We start from the raw sequence: 18,514 nt of genomic DNA on the forward strand, positions 1-18,514 counted from the left end.
GAAATTTTAAGTGGATAAAGCAGTCTCTTGGATAGACTGAATGTGGATGAAGGTATAATCCCACCTATTGGACCAATCATCATTGTCCAGATCAGGAACATCTCTCAACCACTTGCCTAATGGGAGGGGTGGGGAGCTTTTTTTTTTTTTTATTGTTTTTTTTTTTTTTTTTTTTTTTTAATGCTGTGTTCTGGACAGGGGTTTCCCAAGGGAGCCCAACTGAGACGCAAAGGCATGGCAGTACTGCCATCTCTAAAAAATCTTTGAGATTTGTGCTTTCAGAGCTTTTTTTTTTTTATTATTGTCATGAGGGGGTGAGATTGATTAATATCTCCTAATGTATTAATACTTTAGTAGGCCCATAAAGCTAAAAGCTATGGTAGATGTTGGACCACAAAGGAATATAAGGGAGGAATTTAGTGCCATTTGGGTAGAGTTATTGTTAAATCTGATACCAAGCCTTTAGTGTGGATTTCATAGGGGAAGTAAGGGTTTAAGGCACCCAACAACCCCTATGGCTCATATAATACAGAGCCTCATATGACCCTAAGACAGGCAATACATGGGTCAAATTTAGAAAGAATTTTCTTTAGAAATCTTTCGAATTTCGCACTTAGTGGGCTGCTTCTAACACTAGGGATGCACCGAAATTTCGGCCGCCGAAACATATCGGCTGAAAATGCCCTTTTCGGCAATTTGCCGAAAGAGAAAAACGGCCGATAATGGAGCCGAAAATGGGGCGTGGTGCCGCCCATCATGGGGGGTGTATAGCGCAGGAGAGCCGCCTCCGCCGCCTGTTTGATCACAGCGCCGGGAACATCACAGCTTTCATTTCAATAGCTGTGTGTTCCCAGCCACGCGCCGTCACACACAGCCCCTCCCCCTTGTCCGAGCACTTTGATAGACAGATTGCCCGCAGGATTGGACGGATGATCTGTCTATCAAAGTGCCCGGACAAGGGGGAGGGGCTGTGTGTGACGGCGCGTGGCCGGGAACACACAGCTATTGAAATTAAAGCTGTGATGTTCCCGGCGCTGTGATCAAACAGGCGGCGGAGGCGGCTCTCTTCCCTGCACAGGCTGGCTGCAAAATGGCACACACTGGCTGTAATGGGACACACTGGCTGCAATGGGGGACACTGGCCTGCAATGGGGGACGCCTCCTGTACCACGTCCTCTGTCTCTGACCATCTCCTGTACCATGTCCCCAGTCTCTGACCATCTCCTGTACCATGTCCCCAGTCTCTGACCATCTCCTGTACCATGTCCCCAGTCTTATCATCTCCTGTACCGTGTCCCCTGTCTCTGACCATCTCCTGTACCGTGTCCCCAGTCTCTGACCATCTCTTGTACCATGTCCCCAGTCTCTGACCATCTCTTGTACCATGTCCCCAGTCTCTGACCATCTCTTGTACCATGTCCCCAGTCTCTGACCATCTCTTGTACGATGTCCCCAGTCTCTGACCATCTCTTGTACCATGTCCCCAGTCTCTGACCATCTCTTGTACCATGTCCCCAGTCTCTGACCATCTCCTGTACCATGTCTCCAGTCTCTGACCATCTCCTGTATAAAAATAGTTTTTTTTAAATATGTTTCGGTATCGGTTTTTGGCCTGGTGTATTTTTCATTTTCGGTATCGGTTTCGGCTCCAAAAAAACCATTCAGTGCACCCCTATCTAACACCCATACTAACACTATAGGATCAAAGTCGCATGACAAGTCATACCCCGTGATTTCCAATGAGTAAAATTCATATCTGTGCGCCTTCAAGTCGCACTGACTTCAAAGTAGTCCCTGTACTACTTTGGTTCGACTTTGATGTGAGTTGAGGTCCATAGACCTCCAATTTACACAGGCATTCCCTAAAATTGCGCTACTTCGAAGTCACAGTAGTGTGAAAGGGGCCTAAAATTTTGTGTGAAGAAGCCTTAAGAAAGTTGACTCCAATACTGTATCAGCATCACAGGTATCCTGCATCAGCAACTAATATTCTTCTTTAACTTTTTTTGTTTCAGCCTCGCCAATATCCCCCTGACTCCTGAGACACAGCGAGACCAGGAAAGGCGAATACGCCGCGAAATCGCCAACAGCAATGAGCGACGTCGAATGCAAAGTATAAATGCTGGTTTCCAGTCTCTGAAAACTCTAATCCCTCATACAGATGGGGAGAAACTAAGCAAGGTCAGTGGAGGGGTCATTATCGGTGGGGGGGTGAAACTATATTTGGAAATTCTGTAAATGATGCAATACCTCAGTGATGTGTAGTATGTGCTTTTTATATACATGCTCTTGTTTCAGGAAATTCGGTCTTTGGTTATTAACTCCTGAAGGATATTTTGTGCATGATTTGCCTTGTAAAGGGCAATTTAACTGTTAGTTAGATATGGGAGATGACCATTTTGTATCTGATATGGTTATGTAATATAACTGCTGCAGATTCAGAAATTCTTACATTGTTGCTCCTATACTTCCAATAGCAGAAACATGTATACATATAAATCTATGAAAGGGTTGCTGGATTTCCTTACTGGCTTCCCTCAGGGGAGAGTAGATTTGAAGTTAGTACTAGTTGCAGACTTATTATTTCTCTTCAGTTCATTGAGCCTAGGTTCACATTGTTGCGGGGTAGAAATCGTGCAAGTTCAGCTGAACTCGCACGATTTCAACCCAGCAATGAAGTCCGACTTCGGGTGCGATTTGACAGACAGATTTCTATACAAATCCCATCCCCGAAGTTACCAAAAGTAGTACAAGAACTACTTTTGGGAATCGCTGCAGCGACACACTGATTAAGACATTGCTGGCAATAGCTGCCAATTTGATATGTCAAATCGCATGCCAAATCGTACCAATGTGGACCTGGGCTGAAGGACACAGCAGATCTTCATGATGGATGGGTTTGATGTCGTCACCTGCAGGAGACCTCCATCATGAAGATCTGTGTCCTTCAATGACTTCAAAAGAAAGGATTTTATAGTGAGTATAAAAATCTAATTTTCTCTTCTATTCATTGAAGGGTGCAGTAAATCTTCATGACGTGTGTGCGCAGGCATCACTCCAGTACTGTTGTTAGAGCTGACAGTTAACTTTCTTGTGATAACAAACGATGAGACTAAGCAGCCGCACCAGGAGGGCACGTCGTCTTTGATTGGATCTTGGATCTAGTAACCCAGACGCATCATCACAACACCACCTCTGGTTTACTGGAGCCTTAAAGGAGCCAGATTTAGAAAAAAATATTAGTATTCAAAAAAGGTCAAACTTGAATGCTTTTAAGTGCAAAGGAGGGATTTGCGCAGAAGTGAACGCATACGTAATTTGCACCTGCAAATGTAAACTGTGTGCAAATCACCCATGTGAGGTATCCTAGCGATTGTTAGAGCAATGATTCTAGCATTAGACCTCCTCTGTAACTCTAAACTGGTAACCTGTCTGTCAAAATTCCACAAGAGTGCGCAATTTAAAGCATGTCATTTTAGGGAACTATTTACTCGGCGTAACATCACATAATACCAAAAAATTGGGCTAACTTTACTGTTTTTTTATTCATAAAAGTGTATTTTTTCCCAAAAAATTGCATTTGAAAGACCGCTGCGCAAATACAGTGTGACATAGAATATTGCAACAACCACCATTTTATTCTCTAGGGTTTCTGCTAAAAATGTATACGTAATGTTTGGGGTCTTAAAGTGGTTGTAAACCCTTACAAACCACTTTGACCTACAGGTAAGCCTAGATTAAGGCTTACCTGTAGGTCCAAGCAATATCTCCTAAACCTATATGGTTTAGGAGATATTTGCCCGAAAACGGGCACCGATGTCTACAGCGCATGCGCCGTAGACAGCGGCGCTCAGGCGCACTGAGCGCAGCATTTCCAAGAATGGAGCTGCCGCGCGTGTCGACTCCCGTGCGCATGCGCGGGAGTGACGTCATCGTGGCTTCGCGAAATAAGAGCGGCGGAGCTGCGAGACGCCACCAGCAAGATGGATGCGGCGGACTACAGGGGACAGCGGCGACTTCGCTGGCTCCTGTGTCAGGTAAGTGACACATAATGGGCTACTATGCGATGCATAGTAGTCCATTATGCTTTGCCTTTGCAGGGAATGAAAGAGGAAGTAAACCCATCAGGGTTTACTTCCTCTTTAAGTAATTGTCTATCAAAAAATACTAATTTTAACTTGTAAGCAACAAGTGTTAGAAAAAGGCCCGGTCCTTAATTGGTTAAAGCTACCTGATGGTTTTTAATTAGACCTGGTCTGAGGCTGGAAGGTAATATATAAATGGGGAGCTGTATAAATCGCTAAATACAAACAGTGTTTAGGTTTAAAAGAGAAAGTTCAACATTTTTTTTTTTTTTTCACAAGAATAATACTTACCTAGGTGGATGCAGCATCGGTCCAATGGTACATCTGTCCCCAGCCGCTCAAATGCCCTGTACACATGGTCGGACATTCCGACTACGAAATCCGTCGGATTTTTTCTGACAGATTTTGGCCCAAACTTGTCTTGCATACACACGATCGCACAAAGTTGTCAGAAAATCCGATCGTTCAGAACGAGGTGACGTAGAACGCATACGACGGGACTATAAAGAGGGCAGTAGCCAATAGCTTTCGTCTCGTAATTTATTCTGAGCATGCGTGGCACTTTGTCCGTCGGAATTGTCTACACACGATCAGAATTTAAACGATACGATTTTATTGTCTGAAAATTTTAGATCCAGCTTTCAAACTTTGTGTTTCGGAAATTAGACTGAGAGCCGAGCGATCAAACACCGCTGATTGCCGGGTTCTCAGAGCTCAATGAGCAGTGAGCTGGTGACTATCTACCGGTGCTGGTCCAGGGTTGTGGGCATATCCCGACCATATTGTTGCAATATTGCCCCAGCCTGGACCAGCTCTGTGACGTCTGCTGAAAACTGGTCACAGGAGTGCAGAAGGAACTATGTTTCTGTGAGCCACAGAAGTACAGCTAAACAAGCTTTGGCTGTACTACAATAAATTTCACATCCATTTCAAGAAAATTAAGAAAAGGTAAACTGGTCTCACAGCACTTCTGTCTACATAACTACCACTTAACCACTTGCCGCCCGCCCTATTACAAAAAGACGGCGGCAAAGTGGTTTGATAATCCTGACTGGACGTCATATGACGTCCCCGGGGGCGCGCATCACGGCAATTGTTGTTGCGGGGTGTCAGTCTGACACCCGGCAAATACGATCTCGGTAAAGAGTCTCCGACGGAGACTCTTTACCACGTGATCAGCCGTGTCCAATCACGGCTGATCACAGTGTAAATGGGAAGAGCCGGTGATCGGCTTTTCCTCACTCGCGTCTGTCAGACGTGAGTAGAGGAGAGCCGATCGGCTGCTCCTCTGACAGGGGGCGTCTGTGCTGATCGATTATCAGCACAGCCCCCCCGAGGATGCCCACACTGGACCACCAGGGACGCCACCAGACCACCAGGGAAAAGGTAATCCTCCCTAGACCACCAGGGATGCCAATGGTCAGCACAATGGATGCCAATCAGTGCCCATAATGGGCATCACTGATTGGCATGCATTATTGTTTGGCACTGATTGGCATCCATTAGTACAGTATAACACCAATGCCGCCTATGAGTGCCCACCTGTGCCGCCTATGAGTGCCCACCTGTGCCGCCTATGAGTGCCCACCTGTGCCGCCTATGAGTGCCCACCTGTGCCGCCCATCCATGCCCACCTGTGCCACCCATCCATGCCCACCTGTGCCACCCATCCATGGCAATCCGTGCCAGCTATCAGTGCCAATTTGTGCCACCTATCAGTGTCCATCCGTGCCGCCTATCAGTGTCCATCAATGCCACCTCATCAGTGCCACTTCATTGATGCCCATCAGTGCCGCCTTATCAGTGCCCATCAGTGTAGCCCCATCAGTGAAGGAGAAAACGTACTTATTTACAAAGTTTTGAAACTGAAACAAAAAAAAAACATTTTTTTTTTCAAAATTTTTGGTATTTTTTTATTTGTAGCGCAAAAAATAAAAACCGTAGAGGTGATCAAATACCACTAAAAGAAAGCTCTATTTGTGGGAAAAAAATGATAAAAATTTCATTTGGGTACAGTGTAGCATGACCGCGCAATTGTCATTCAAAGTGCGACAGCGCTGAAAGCTCAAAATTGGTCTGGGCAGGAAGGTGTTTAAGTGCCCTGTATTGAAGTGGTTAAGCACCCATTCAGCATGAGCCTGGACCTTAAATGTAGTCTTTGGAATACATGCCACCAAGCACACATTCTTCTCTTGAGATCATTGTTTTGGGTGGGTTCAGGTGCTTTTACACTGTCTGTTACACCTGATTTCTCTTGTTTGCTCCTTTGCACAGCAAAAAAAGCAATTGCAGGATTGAACTACTACGATTGTACTACTGGCTTACTGTCTTTGGTTTACTCAAAGCAACAGCAATAAGCCTCCCTAGAAATGGTGCCATAGCACTGGGCACTGCGGTTATTATGAAAGCTCTATTTGTCTTTGACTAGTAACATACTAGGGACGAGAGATTCAGGTTCCAAGTGCTAAAGGACAATTTTGAAAGCCTGCAGGGATATTTTAGTGAGCTGAGGTGGAAATGGGTCAACTTGAATTCTGCTCTGATATGGTGGGGTACAGTTTTGTGGTCTCCTAGGTTGAATCTTATAGCCATCCAAAAGCCACTAAGAAAACTGTGAGCGTTGCCTTCGCTATATTGCATACTTCTAATGTCTACTTTGTGTGTCTCTCCAACACAGGCAGCCATACTGCAACAGACGGCAGACTATATATTCTCCCTGGAGCAGGAGAAAACCAGGTTGCTGCAGCAAAACAACCAACTGAAAAGGTTCATCCAGGTAATAGAATAATCTCTGAGCGCAATATACATACCACATACTGCTGCTACAGAATTGCGTGTATTGTGCAAGAGCAGAAGATATAAATACTAACCATACAATATGCACATATTAAAGGGTAACTCCACTTTCATTGGGGGGTGGGGGGGGAAAGGAGCAAATAGAAGAAATAAATACAATATGACTTGCGTCATGTATATGTAATTGAATGTTATTAAAAATGACCTTTCCTTTTCAATATGCTCCACTGTCATTTTCTGTAAAATGCAATATGGCTACCTGGAGGTGTTCTGTATACAGATGGTGTACAGACCGCCCCCTGCAAATGTAATTTCCTGCTTGTGTGATCGGCTTACTGATTTTCCAAGAAAAGTCTGTACTAAGATACAAGTCAGATTTTTGTCATCCCCTTGGTGAAATACTTCCAATAGGAAATTGCGTCTAAAGGGATGCAGACCCTGTAATTTCCTCATTAAAGCTCTTCAGGTGCAGCAGCTGATTGAGGATTATAAAACCACTCCCACATGGATTCACTTAGCACATGGACGCAGACAAACCGATATATCTACAGATTAGCAAAAGGTAGCAATCTGCAACAAAAGTTTGTTAAAATCCTTGCAATGTACAAAGATCACACAGAGGGGAATGTTTGTTTCTCAACAAAAGTGGAGTTACTCTTTAAGTCTGCTTCTTGACAAATGTACAAGACTTTGATTTTCATAACATACAAGGGCATGTAGTCTATATTTTTGTAATCAAGGATGAACTATTATTTATACCACTTTATAAAGTATTTGACCCAGTTGCCTAACCTGCAGCCCTTAGGAACTTTTTGCATGGCCCTTGGACATCAGTAATGGGGGTAAGAACATTGATTTGTGGGACTTTAATGGCAGTGATCTTTAGCAGTCTCTCATATCTTGTTCCCAGCCTCTGACAATGTACTGCAGCATGTTTACAGCCTCTTACCATCCCCTGTATAATGCAGTATTGTACAGTCTTCTGTAGCATTGCATATACTGAATGTTCTATGCATCCCCTTCAAATGATATCCGATCTCCAGATAAGTTTCCTATACCTTGTAAGTTGACCACCACTGGTATACAAAGTTAGTTTACTAATGGAGATAAGACCTGGTTTATATGCAAGCAATATTGGGTATAAATAAAGCCCCTAGGTCTATTGTGGTTGAATAGATGGAGTTCTGACTTAGGCTACATTCCCACCTGGGCCTCTTGAATTGCAGGTAGATTTGCTGCGGTTCTGCCCACGATTTCAAAACGCCCAGTTGTGAATTACAAATTGCACATAGCATATTTGACATGCCGTTCATTTGAATGGCACCTAGAAACGAGGTGCATTTTTGCCGTGTGATAAATCATGCTGCAATCCCGTTGTTCAAGTTCAGGAGCTTCTTTTGGGCAACAATCTTCACGCGATGAGCCTGATTGCACTAGCAAAACCACACCATGATTTTAGGTGCCATTCAAATAAATTGCATGTCAAATGTTCGTTTTGTCATTCACACCTGGGCATTTTGGACAAATCTCCCCCTTCTAACACCTATGCTGACTTGTGTAGGAAAGATGTATACACTTGCTTATTTTCATGTCTGGTCATGTGATACGGCTCCCTCATGTCAGCCAACAGCGACTGCAGGGAAGAGGAGGGAACACGACAACTGATTGGCCATAGGAAGCCTGTGGGTGATGTCACCACTCCCAGGCTTTGCCAGCCTTTGTCGGAAAGCCCTCTCATTTCCCCTGCAGCCAGTGACTGGTAAATAAATACATCTTTGTTACAACGGTTAGTCAATGCAGGTTTAAGAGGGGAGAGGGAGCATTTTTATAATTATTTAGGCTTATCCTGGAATTCTACTTTAAAGCTGCACATCCGTGGTTGAGACTGCAGATCTAGCTGATCTTTTTTTATTCTATACTGAAAAGAAAAACTGGGGAACAGTAAACTTTACTTGCTAAAAATTTGTTTTACATGTTCTGAAGATTTTGTTGTCCACTTGCTGCCCTGCTTCAGCAGCAGAATTGTCAAAGTAATGGCCTCTATTTGTGACAGGAATTCAGCGGCTCCTCTCCCAAGCGGCGGCGGGCAGAAGACAAGGATGAAGGGATCGGCTCTCCGGATATCTGGGAGGAGGAGAAGGCAGATGATCTGAGGAGAGAAATGATTGAACTGAGACAACAACTAGACAAGGAACGTTCAGTCAGGATGATGCTGGAGGAGCAGGTATCTAATGAACTTTTTATTAAGGCAAAGTTGTTACTGCTGATCGTATGAATACAGTGCAACATGGACTTACCAATACACAAGACGCTAATATGCAATTCTTTTTGTTGAGAACTCTATTGGCTCATTACTACAATAGGTAGGCCTCACTGACAGAGTGATTTGACATACTTGGTTTCTCTATCCTAATAACCAAATCAAATTCTTATACCCGTTTAGTCACTGTAGAGACAACTTAAAGAGAAACTATGCTTGGGTGAATTTTACCTTTGTTTTGATTTTCAGGAGTCTTTTTCTCTGTCCTAGACAATTCAAGGGCATGGTAAACATTTATACCTGCTGCTTGCAATTATTTTTCTCCTGCAAAAAATGTATTGATCATGTAGTTTAATGGTGTCATTTGTTGCCCTGAACACACAACCTATAGTGGAGTAAATCTTCACATTGCTGTGTCAGCAGTCTGTTTTGTTGAAACATGGGGCATGGCACTGCACAGATAAATGCATGACCCCTGTCTGTAGTCTAAGAAATGACACTTCCTGTGAAGAAATTGCTGGAATCTCACAATTCCTGGGTCAATCACTATGTCATTCAATCTGATGCTGGTGCAGATGAGAGCTACACTATAATTTTGAGATGGCAGACACCAACAGACAAAGCATTCATAGACGGATGGAGCAGGAAGTTGTCCTATCCCCTGGGCGCTTAGGGACCAGCTGCCTTAAGCAATCTGCCATGGCACTACAAACTGCAGTTGTGGCATGTGAACCCATTATTACAAGTTAAGACAAACAACACGGGTAAAAACTTGAAAGTGTACAATATCTTCAAGGGTAACTATAAGGGCAAACCTTGAATTTTACTATAGTTAGCTAAAAAAAGAGACAGCACAGCAGACCCTGCATGTTTTGAGACTTCCTTTTGTCCAAACGAGGCTCGCTTCACACCTATGCATTGTGCTAATGTGCAGTAAAATGTACATATTCCTGTGCATTAACACAATGCATGGCACTACACATTTTTTAATGTGTATTACCACAACACTTTATGACAAACACACGCTGCCCATGCATTGTACTGCGGTACACTGCCAAAGTAAGGTAAGGTCCAGGTTTGCTTTACAAGTTGGTAAACTATTAAATGTTCCCAAATTGTCAAATAGATCCCATTTATTATGGAGGTAATATTGGTTAGAGGAGTATTTTTGGATAGACAACCCACACACCTTTTTTGGTAGCTTTTAAAATTTTAGAGACCTTCTACTTCGATTATAGAGAGGGATCAATGAGAATGGGTGATCAACTTCAAATCGGTTAGTTTTTTGGAGTAATTAATTGGTCTACCTTATTACTAGGTTCGAGCTCTGGATGCTCATATGTACCCTGAGAAGTTGAAGGCGATAGCTCAGCAAATCCAGCAGGAAGATGAGGGAGGGAAAGCACAGGGACAGTCACCGGAGTCGCTGGACAGGAGTGAGCAGCTCCTCCACTCCCAGGTGAGTCATCCATTTTTTTTTTTTTTTTACCCATCGGTACCTATTTTAAGGCAGGCCATACATTGTACAATTTTTCTTTACATTTACCAAAACTATATAATAATGAGGTCAAACCTAAACACTTTCAAATTGTATGCAATCGGGCAGGCCCTTGCACTACATGGTTCAAGAAATTTGTATAATGTATGGCCCGCTTAAGTCTGAGCATAGTTAGCCAACTTGCTGAATTGCCAACATGTAGCAAAACAGGTTGTATGAATAATTTTCCCAAACATCAGCTAAAATATAATACAACGTCACAATGTCACTTGCCTTTGGAATGTGGATCTGTTTCTTAAAATGTATTTATTGCAACATCTCACTCCTGCATCCAATAATGCCTCAAAATATGGTGCCTATATATATTCTAATATATGGTATAATATATATATTTCCTTTTAATATTTTTCTGCAGCATGTTGACACTTTTTTTTCTTTCTTTCTTTTTTTTTTGTTCTTCTCACAGCTCCTGGCACCACATCTGCCCTTGGCACCTACCCACCACCCCACAGTAATAGTGCCTGCTCCACCACCTCCACCCTCTCACCATGTCAATGTTGTGACCATGGGACATTCCTCTGTAATCAGCTCCGTGTCCACGTCACGTCAAAATCTGGACACCATTGTGCAGGTAAGTGTAGAAAAAGCAGAGAAGATACAAGCCAGTCTTATAAATAGTAGGTGCACAGTACAGTCCTCATTTTTTTTTTTTCCTCTTAAAGTGGAACTTCATTTTTTTTTTCATTTTTCCGTCTATTAAATCTTCTGCCCTTGTTGTTTTAACTTTGTATAGCAGAAAAAAAAATTTCTGCCAGTAAATACCTTATACAGCCAACTTCCTGTTTCTTGTCTGGTAAAAAGTATAGGGGTATGATATCTCTCTCTCTCTCTCTCTCTCTCTCTCTCTCTCGTGCTCTCTCTCGTTCTCTCGCTCTCTCTCTCGTTCTCTCGCTCTCTCGCTCTCTCTCTCGCTCTCGCTCTCTCTCTCTCTCTCGCTCTCTCTCGTTCTCTCTCTCTCGTTCTCTCTCGTTCTCTCTCTCTCGTAAAACTAGCGTACGTAATGGGGATATCACATGGCTATTGAACTTCCTTTTTATCGGCTCACCGTACGTCACAACATTCGCAATTGTTGGGCAACATTTGTGTGACTGCGTGTAGGCAAGACAAGTTGGAGCCAACAATCCTCGAATACAATTCCATGTTTTTTTTTGTCGGAAAGTCCTATCGTGTGTACGGGGCATAAGACTTGCTTTTGGGTTGGTTGGAATGGCTTGTGAAGTATGCATGAAATTGCTGGTCAAGTATTAACAGGCCTAATTGAGGATTTTTTTTATTTGAGCTGGCAGACTAACTTTCTGTACTGCTTTCTGTCTCCATTAGGCAATACAGCATATAGAAGGCACGAGGGAGAAGCAGCTGCAGGAAGAAGAGCAACGGGGGGCTGTCATCATGAATGCCCCCCGCCCATGTGAAGATTCAGACACCGCTTCAGACACAGAATGCGACGACAGTGGTGCAGAGCAAAGCAAGGACGACACCATGGAGGACCCCTGACATCTGCTGCCCCACCCACATGTGGGGAGAGACTGGGGGAAACTGGAGGGGGGGGGGGAGGCTGCGAGGGGTACTAGAGGGAGCCCTACCAAAAGTTGCCTTCATCCAGCCTCCTTCCCAAATCTTGTAGGGTTTTTAGGGGTGGTCTACCGCTGACCACAAAGATACTGTAATACGGTTGAGGGCAAAAGGGTTAGCGCACTAAGGGATTACCCTGGTCTAATAAAGAAAAAAAGGAGGAGGTTCCTTGTGGTGGGGGGGTCCTTAAACATAGTCCCAAAGCTTGCAGCAGTCCCTCTATTCCTATTAAGGTTCTCTTTAAGTCTTTCCTAGTGGAAGGGATTAAGGCCTGCACTGGTAAAAAGGGGTTAAAATAAGCTTTTATAAAGTGTCCCTCCTTGCCGCTGTTGAAAGGACACCGTACAAAAATCTATACTGTATGTATTAGTGCAATACATACAGTTATCTTTGCAATTTCTAAATTTATAGAAACATTTTATACTTCTGTATATTTTATAGAGAGCTAGCACGCGTATAACAGACCTATATTTGACATCTGTTTCTTTTATAGGAAACAACGTCATCAGAATGGGACCGCAGTAGGGAGATAGCATAACGAACACTATTTGTTGGTTTGAGTTAAAAAAAAAAAAAAAAAAAATGTTATCCTGAAATATTCCCCTTGTTAACTGCCTGAAAGTATTGTGCAGGCCTTCTTCTTTAAGACCACATGATGGCGCTGTGGGGAATATAAATTTTCTGCTCTTCTCTTTTTTTTTTTTGCATTGTAAATGAGCCCACACAAAGTCTTAGCACTACATGTAAGATTATGACATCCATTCATCAAAATATTTTGCTTTAGTATTTGCTGCTGTGGCCTTCATTTTCTGATCGATTTGCATTTTCTCTGAAGCTAGAATTGGTTTACTAGGGGTTAAAAAAATATTTGAGGACTCAGCCAGCAAAACAAGTTAGGCTTGTTTGGTTAATAATTTTATATCATGATATGCTTAGTTGCGATATTTTGGAGCACATGAATGTTGTCGCTATTTTGCTTCAGGGTTGAACTCGTTTGGACAGCAGAGCCTGACATCGATCTTTGCCTGAACCAGCGTTCAATCTGTCGGCTCAGTACGAGATGTCCCGTGTCTCAGGATGCAGTGTTGTCACTAGTTTCTAACAAACTGAAAAGTTTTATAGTTTTGAAGACAGGATTACCTTTAAAGGTGTTAAACTGGGTAGGACGGTCTGCTGGCGTTTGGTTGGCTTCATTGTTTGCCACTGATAACCGTGCGTCTACCCTTCACCAATCGGATCAAAAATTCTTCCTGCTATGAAATTGCAATCCCTGTAAAAGCTAAACGGAGTTTGAAGGCTAAAGCGGCTGACCTCTTAAATCTTGCTCTTGGGGGGAAGAAAAAAAAACCTACGCGTGAATTTATTTTTGCCATTTTAGGCATCAAACATACTTAAAGTGGATATATCACACACAATGAATTGATTAGCCCAGTTAGTAAATTGCTATTTTCTGCTCAATAGGTAGGTTTCTGTGATATATGAGCACTATGGGTCTACTTTATTTTGTCCTAGACTTTGGTTGCAGATTGACAGACATCTTGTGCTAAGCTACTTTTCCAGGCTTTTTAAAAATATATTTAAAGGGTCAGTCCATCGAAAACCTATTTACATGTTTGATGGGTGATAAAGAGTTAAACTACAACTCTCAGGGACTGTGAGTTCCCAGGGCCCATTTACACTAGGTGCGAGTATAGGCTGGTTTGTATTGCTTTTTATGTGCGTCTGTGAGTAAAGCTTGTCATACAGGAGTAAAATCACGCATTTTGGTCCCATAGGCTTTTAAATGGGAGCGCCTGGAACATGTTTTTATATATACACGTTTTTCCGGGCACTCCTATTGTATTCGAAATGTGTGATTCTGCCCCAAAAGAAGCTCATGTACTTTTTTGAGCTTCATGTAGTAAAGAACACAGCAAGTGTGAATGGGCCCATTGAGAATAGGGTTCTCCAACTTGAGTGCTGTCACGTTTTGGGAATCATGTGACAAAACACTCAGGTGTGAATGGCATCTTGCTGTTCCCATGTTAGCATTCTTGCTGCAGCCATCGTAAGGGGTTCTGCTCTCCTTGCTTGATTCTAAATCCAGGGTATAACATGGATAATAATGCATCAGAAGGAGCGGGGACACTCAAAACTTTGAAAAAAAAACACAGCAGCTAGCACATAGGGGTGGGAGCTTGCACCACTGGCGCCCCCAGGTGTAGTAGGTCAGTCACACCGCCCCCCCCCCCCCCCCCCCAGTCTCCACCTTATTTAATTTGAATGGACTGTCCCTTTTTTTTAATAAGCCACTGCAAAGGTTAATGATGTTCAGTAAACCATAGTAACCAATTTGACTTTAACTTTAATCAGGTTGAAGCAATCAAATTGGTGTAAAAAAAATGAGTGATTGCTATGGGTTACTGCACTTAACACATTGTTTGTTTATATTCCTTTTTTTTATTTTATTTTTTTGCCCCCATGAGATTTGAAGCTGCATGCAGTTTTATTGACATATGAAGCTTTCTTGTGTGGAGAAGCAGGCTCTCCTTTAACCAGATGGAACCTGTGCTTAACTGCTCCACAGTTTACCGTTTATTTTCCCTAAAAGCACTTAAAAGTCATTTTTATTTTTCCTGTTTGCCAGTGATAATTCTGCCAGTAAAAAAATGCTAACTATTAGGTAGGCTGCTGCAGTTTCCCCTACTTGTTGTCATTTTGTTGGAAAATTTGTTTGTCTGTTTTTTTTTTTTTTTTTTTGCTCCCTGGTTTTTCCCTGCGGAGGAACATGCTGTGATTTATCAGTGGTGCAAGCTTTTCACAAAGTTACAAAAATATAGGTGTATAAATATTTCAGAGTAAGGAGTTTACAAGGGAAAACCAAAAAAAAAATGCACAAATAAGGAAGCCATTTTGTTGGAGAACACCGCTAGGGATGGGTTTGCTAGAACTACAGGAAAGAAAGTGTAGGCATGTCTCCTCAGCAACCAGTAATTGCTTGCTTGATTTTTATTTTTTATTCTGAACTATATAATCGTTAGTGTCTAGTTGGTTGCTCTAGGATACGCACCGTCTTTTTATTTCTCCAATTTTTATGTGAGGTCCATTGTTCCCATACATTAAGACTTGGTGACATTATCTGAGGTTGAGGTGCAAAATACCTTTGGTAATGTCCACTTAGAGCAGGGATATGTAATTAGTGGACCTCCAGCTGTTGCAGAACTACATGCCCCATCATTCCCCGACCTCTGGGTGTTGTGCTTGTGGCTGTCAGAGTCTTGCTATGCCTCTTGGGAATTGTAGTTCTGCAACAGCTGGAGGTCTGCTAATTACATATCCCTGATTTAGAGTTTGAAATACTTTTGGCAGGGACCAAAAAGTAGCTGATCATACCTTCAGGTTTTCCTTCATGCTATGGCATTCTGTTGTGGGATGTTACCACATTCATGTTTGGGTGTGATGTGTTAAGGCAGCCCATTCATTTGGGGTTGCTAACACATGGCAATGGAAGGAAAATGTGGACTTATTTTATTTTTTTAAGCTTGGCACTACCACACATGCCATGTATGCTGTGGTGCGTGGCAAAGTGTACTAATGCATTGGGGTGCAATTCTAAATAAACGGCACCACAATGTACCACACAGAGTGGCATGTGTTACCACAATGGGTAGGTGTAAGGCCAGCTTTAGTCTCTCTGACTTCTTTTCAACACTGTGGGAAACTGCAGAAAAAAACACAACTTGTGGGTTATGAGCTGGGCCAGTGCTCGTCTGACAGTACTCATTAAGTGAAGGATCCTAATGCCAGAGCACTGTCAAATGGCAAGGCATGACTAAAGCTGGCCATACCAAGCAAACTTTGCCTGGTTCCTAACGAACCAACTAAGGTATGATCAGACGGAGGCCCTGTCACCACTTCTTCTGACATCCATTAAATGAAAAATCGAAGGGGCCGAGTAGAAAGTTGTCACCTGAACAGCGCCTGCCTTCAATCAGAAGCAGGCAGTGTTTGAGTATTCTGATAGGCAGCAGCACAGAATTCAACAGGCTCATTGGTAGATTCGTCCATCCACACTGTTTAGCGTGGATGGATATTTTGTTGGATTTCTTTGTTCAGCCCCCTGGCAGTCAGTGTATGGTTGAAAGCTAACTTTGTTATATGCATAGGGAGTTCTCTGGTCTCCAGCAGCACTGAGGGTGAAGCCTCCCCAAGCTATTAAGTCTAACCTGACTTATGGCATCTTACTAAAAGTCTTACTGTCCTAATTAATTTTTCCCTTACATGGAAGAGCATAGGGTCGCTTTAAAAGAGAAGTATGACCAAAGCGTGTTTGGCTATACTTTTGTGGGTCACAGGAGTGCACTTAATTTTACTCTTCTGTCACCCAGAGTCGGCTTATAATGGGCTATTGCCCACTGTCAGGTGACGTCACACAGCTGCTCCAGGCTCTGGAAAGATTTCAACTATGTTGTCATGGTCCACCCGCCTCCCTGATTGACAGCCGGCTTTGGTTCTCAGCACGCGGCTGAGTGTCAAAGCTAGGTGGGCTTGCCGCCTCCTCTGCCCAGAGCTCCAGTGAGAGCTGGAGGGGCAGAATGGAGAGCGATGGCTGACAGCCTCTGCTTTAAGCAGACCGAGAATTGAGCAATCAGTGGTCATGTGATCGCTCAGTTCACGAGCTTAGAGCCAACGTGGGACCGATGCTGCGGCACAGAATCCTAAACTTCTCCTTCAAGCTCCTCTCGCACACTCATTTGCATTTATAGTCATGCAGTAGTCTATAGTTCGCTGTAATCAAACTAATATATTCCTTCATATCTCTTGCCACAATTATGTCTTCAACTCGGTAGGCTTTGTCTCCAACAAAATGGCCCCTCCGTGATGGTTAAGCTCTATACCGCTGATCTTTACAGCATGATTCTAGTCAGCATAGGAAATAAGGGTACCCCGCCCATGCTCAGCACTCCTCCCCCCTTTTGTACCTATGATTGCTCTTCCTGTCTATTTTTTTTTTTTTTTAACCATTTCAGCTCTTGTGTTTATTGAGGAAAGAAAAAGCTATTTTATATTTTGTTAAGAAAGTGACATTAAAAAAAACCCTTCAAGGCATTGGCCTTTGTAAAGAAACAAAATAAAAATGTTTGTACTTGTTTTTTAGAAATCTGTTGTGTTATTTTTATTACGAAGACCTCCATATAGAGTAATATATTTCTGGATATATTGATAATAATAAATCTGGGCTATTTTGGTTATGGATAGAACAAGTAGGAGGTAAAAACCTCTGCTGGGTTCTGCTTCTGAAGGTGACCTCATTGGGGAGCTTTTCCCTGACTTTCTATGCTTGGGACACCTGGACAAGAAATGGGGAGAGCGGTTGTCACCAGGATAGGAAGACCGTAACAACACAATTGTTCTGACCCTTCCCCCAGTCTACTAAAGATTTGTTCTTGGTGAATGGGAAATCCTTGCTAATACTGATACAGATGACATTTAAAAACCAGACCAACTTGTCCCAACTTTAAAAAAAACGGTATACTGATGTGAATAAGAAATGTTTAAGATCGATGGGAGCGAATATGGGTGTTTAGTTTCTTTAACGTGAAAATTTATATAACGCAGCTTACTATTCCTTATACAGGTGCATCTCATAAAATTTAGAATATTATCAAAAAGTTCATTTATTTCAGTAATTCCATTCAAAAACTAAAACTCACATTATAGTGCCTTGATAAAATATTCATACCTCATTGACATTTTCCACATTTTGATGCAACCAAAATGTAAATTTATTTTATTGTGATTGTATATGACAAAGTGGCACACTTTTGTGAAGTGGGAGACAAATGATAAATGGTTTTCATTTTTTACAAAGAAATATGTGAAAAGTATGGCGTGCATTTGTATTTCAGCCCCCCCGAGTCAATACTTTGTATTACCACCTTTTCCTGCAATTACAGCTGCAAGTCTTTTTTTTTTTTTTTTTTTTAAGGGATGTCTCTACCAGCTTTGCACATCTAAAGAGTGACATTTATGCCCATTCTTCTTTGCAAAATATCTCAAGCTCTGTCAGATTGGATGGAGAGCGTCTGTGAACAGTAATTTTCAAGTCTTGCCACAGATTCTCAATTGGATTAAGGCAGTGTTTCTCAAATCCAGTCCTCAGGCCCCCCCCCCCCCCCCAACAGGTCATGTTTTCAGGTTTTCCATTATTTTTCACAGGTGATTTGATCAGTTTCACTGCCTTAGCAATTACCACAGCTGTTT

General features: G+C 42.6%; 1 protein-coding gene across 2 annotated transcripts in view; it reads left to right on the forward strand.

Moving 5' to 3' along the window:
• TFAP4 (transcription factor AP-4) overlaps window positions 1-17,411 on the forward strand; it is a 45,492-nt gene extending 28,081 nt beyond the window's left edge. Inside the window, exons 2-7 of one of the 2 annotated variants that reach the window (XM_077449261.1) lie at window positions 2,016-2,181; window positions 6,763-6,861; window positions 8,935-9,105; window positions 10,460-10,600; window positions 11,106-11,270; window positions 12,020-17,411. In XM_077449261.1, the coding sequence (XP_077305387.1) occupies window positions 2,016-2,181; window positions 6,763-6,861; window positions 8,935-9,105; window positions 10,460-10,600; window positions 11,106-11,270; window positions 12,020-12,193 (916 nt within the window). In that variant the 3' untranslated portion in view covers window positions 12,194-17,411. The remainder of the gene's footprint in view (window positions 1-2,015; window positions 2,182-6,762; window positions 6,862-8,934; window positions 9,106-10,459; window positions 10,601-11,105; window positions 11,271-12,019) is intronic. The other variant, XM_077449262.1, reaches the window with a different exon arrangement.
• Window positions 17,412-18,514: the final 1,103 nt, after the last annotated feature.

This window comes from Lithobates pipiens, unplaced genomic scaffold (assembly GCF_037356315.1).
Source record: "Lithobates pipiens isolate NorthernLeopardFrog02 unplaced genomic scaffold, aLitPip1_a1.2 Scaffold_22, whole genome shotgun sequence".
NCBI classification, from domain to species: domain Eukaryota; kingdom Metazoa; phylum Chordata; class Amphibia; order Anura; family Ranidae; genus Lithobates; species Lithobates pipiens.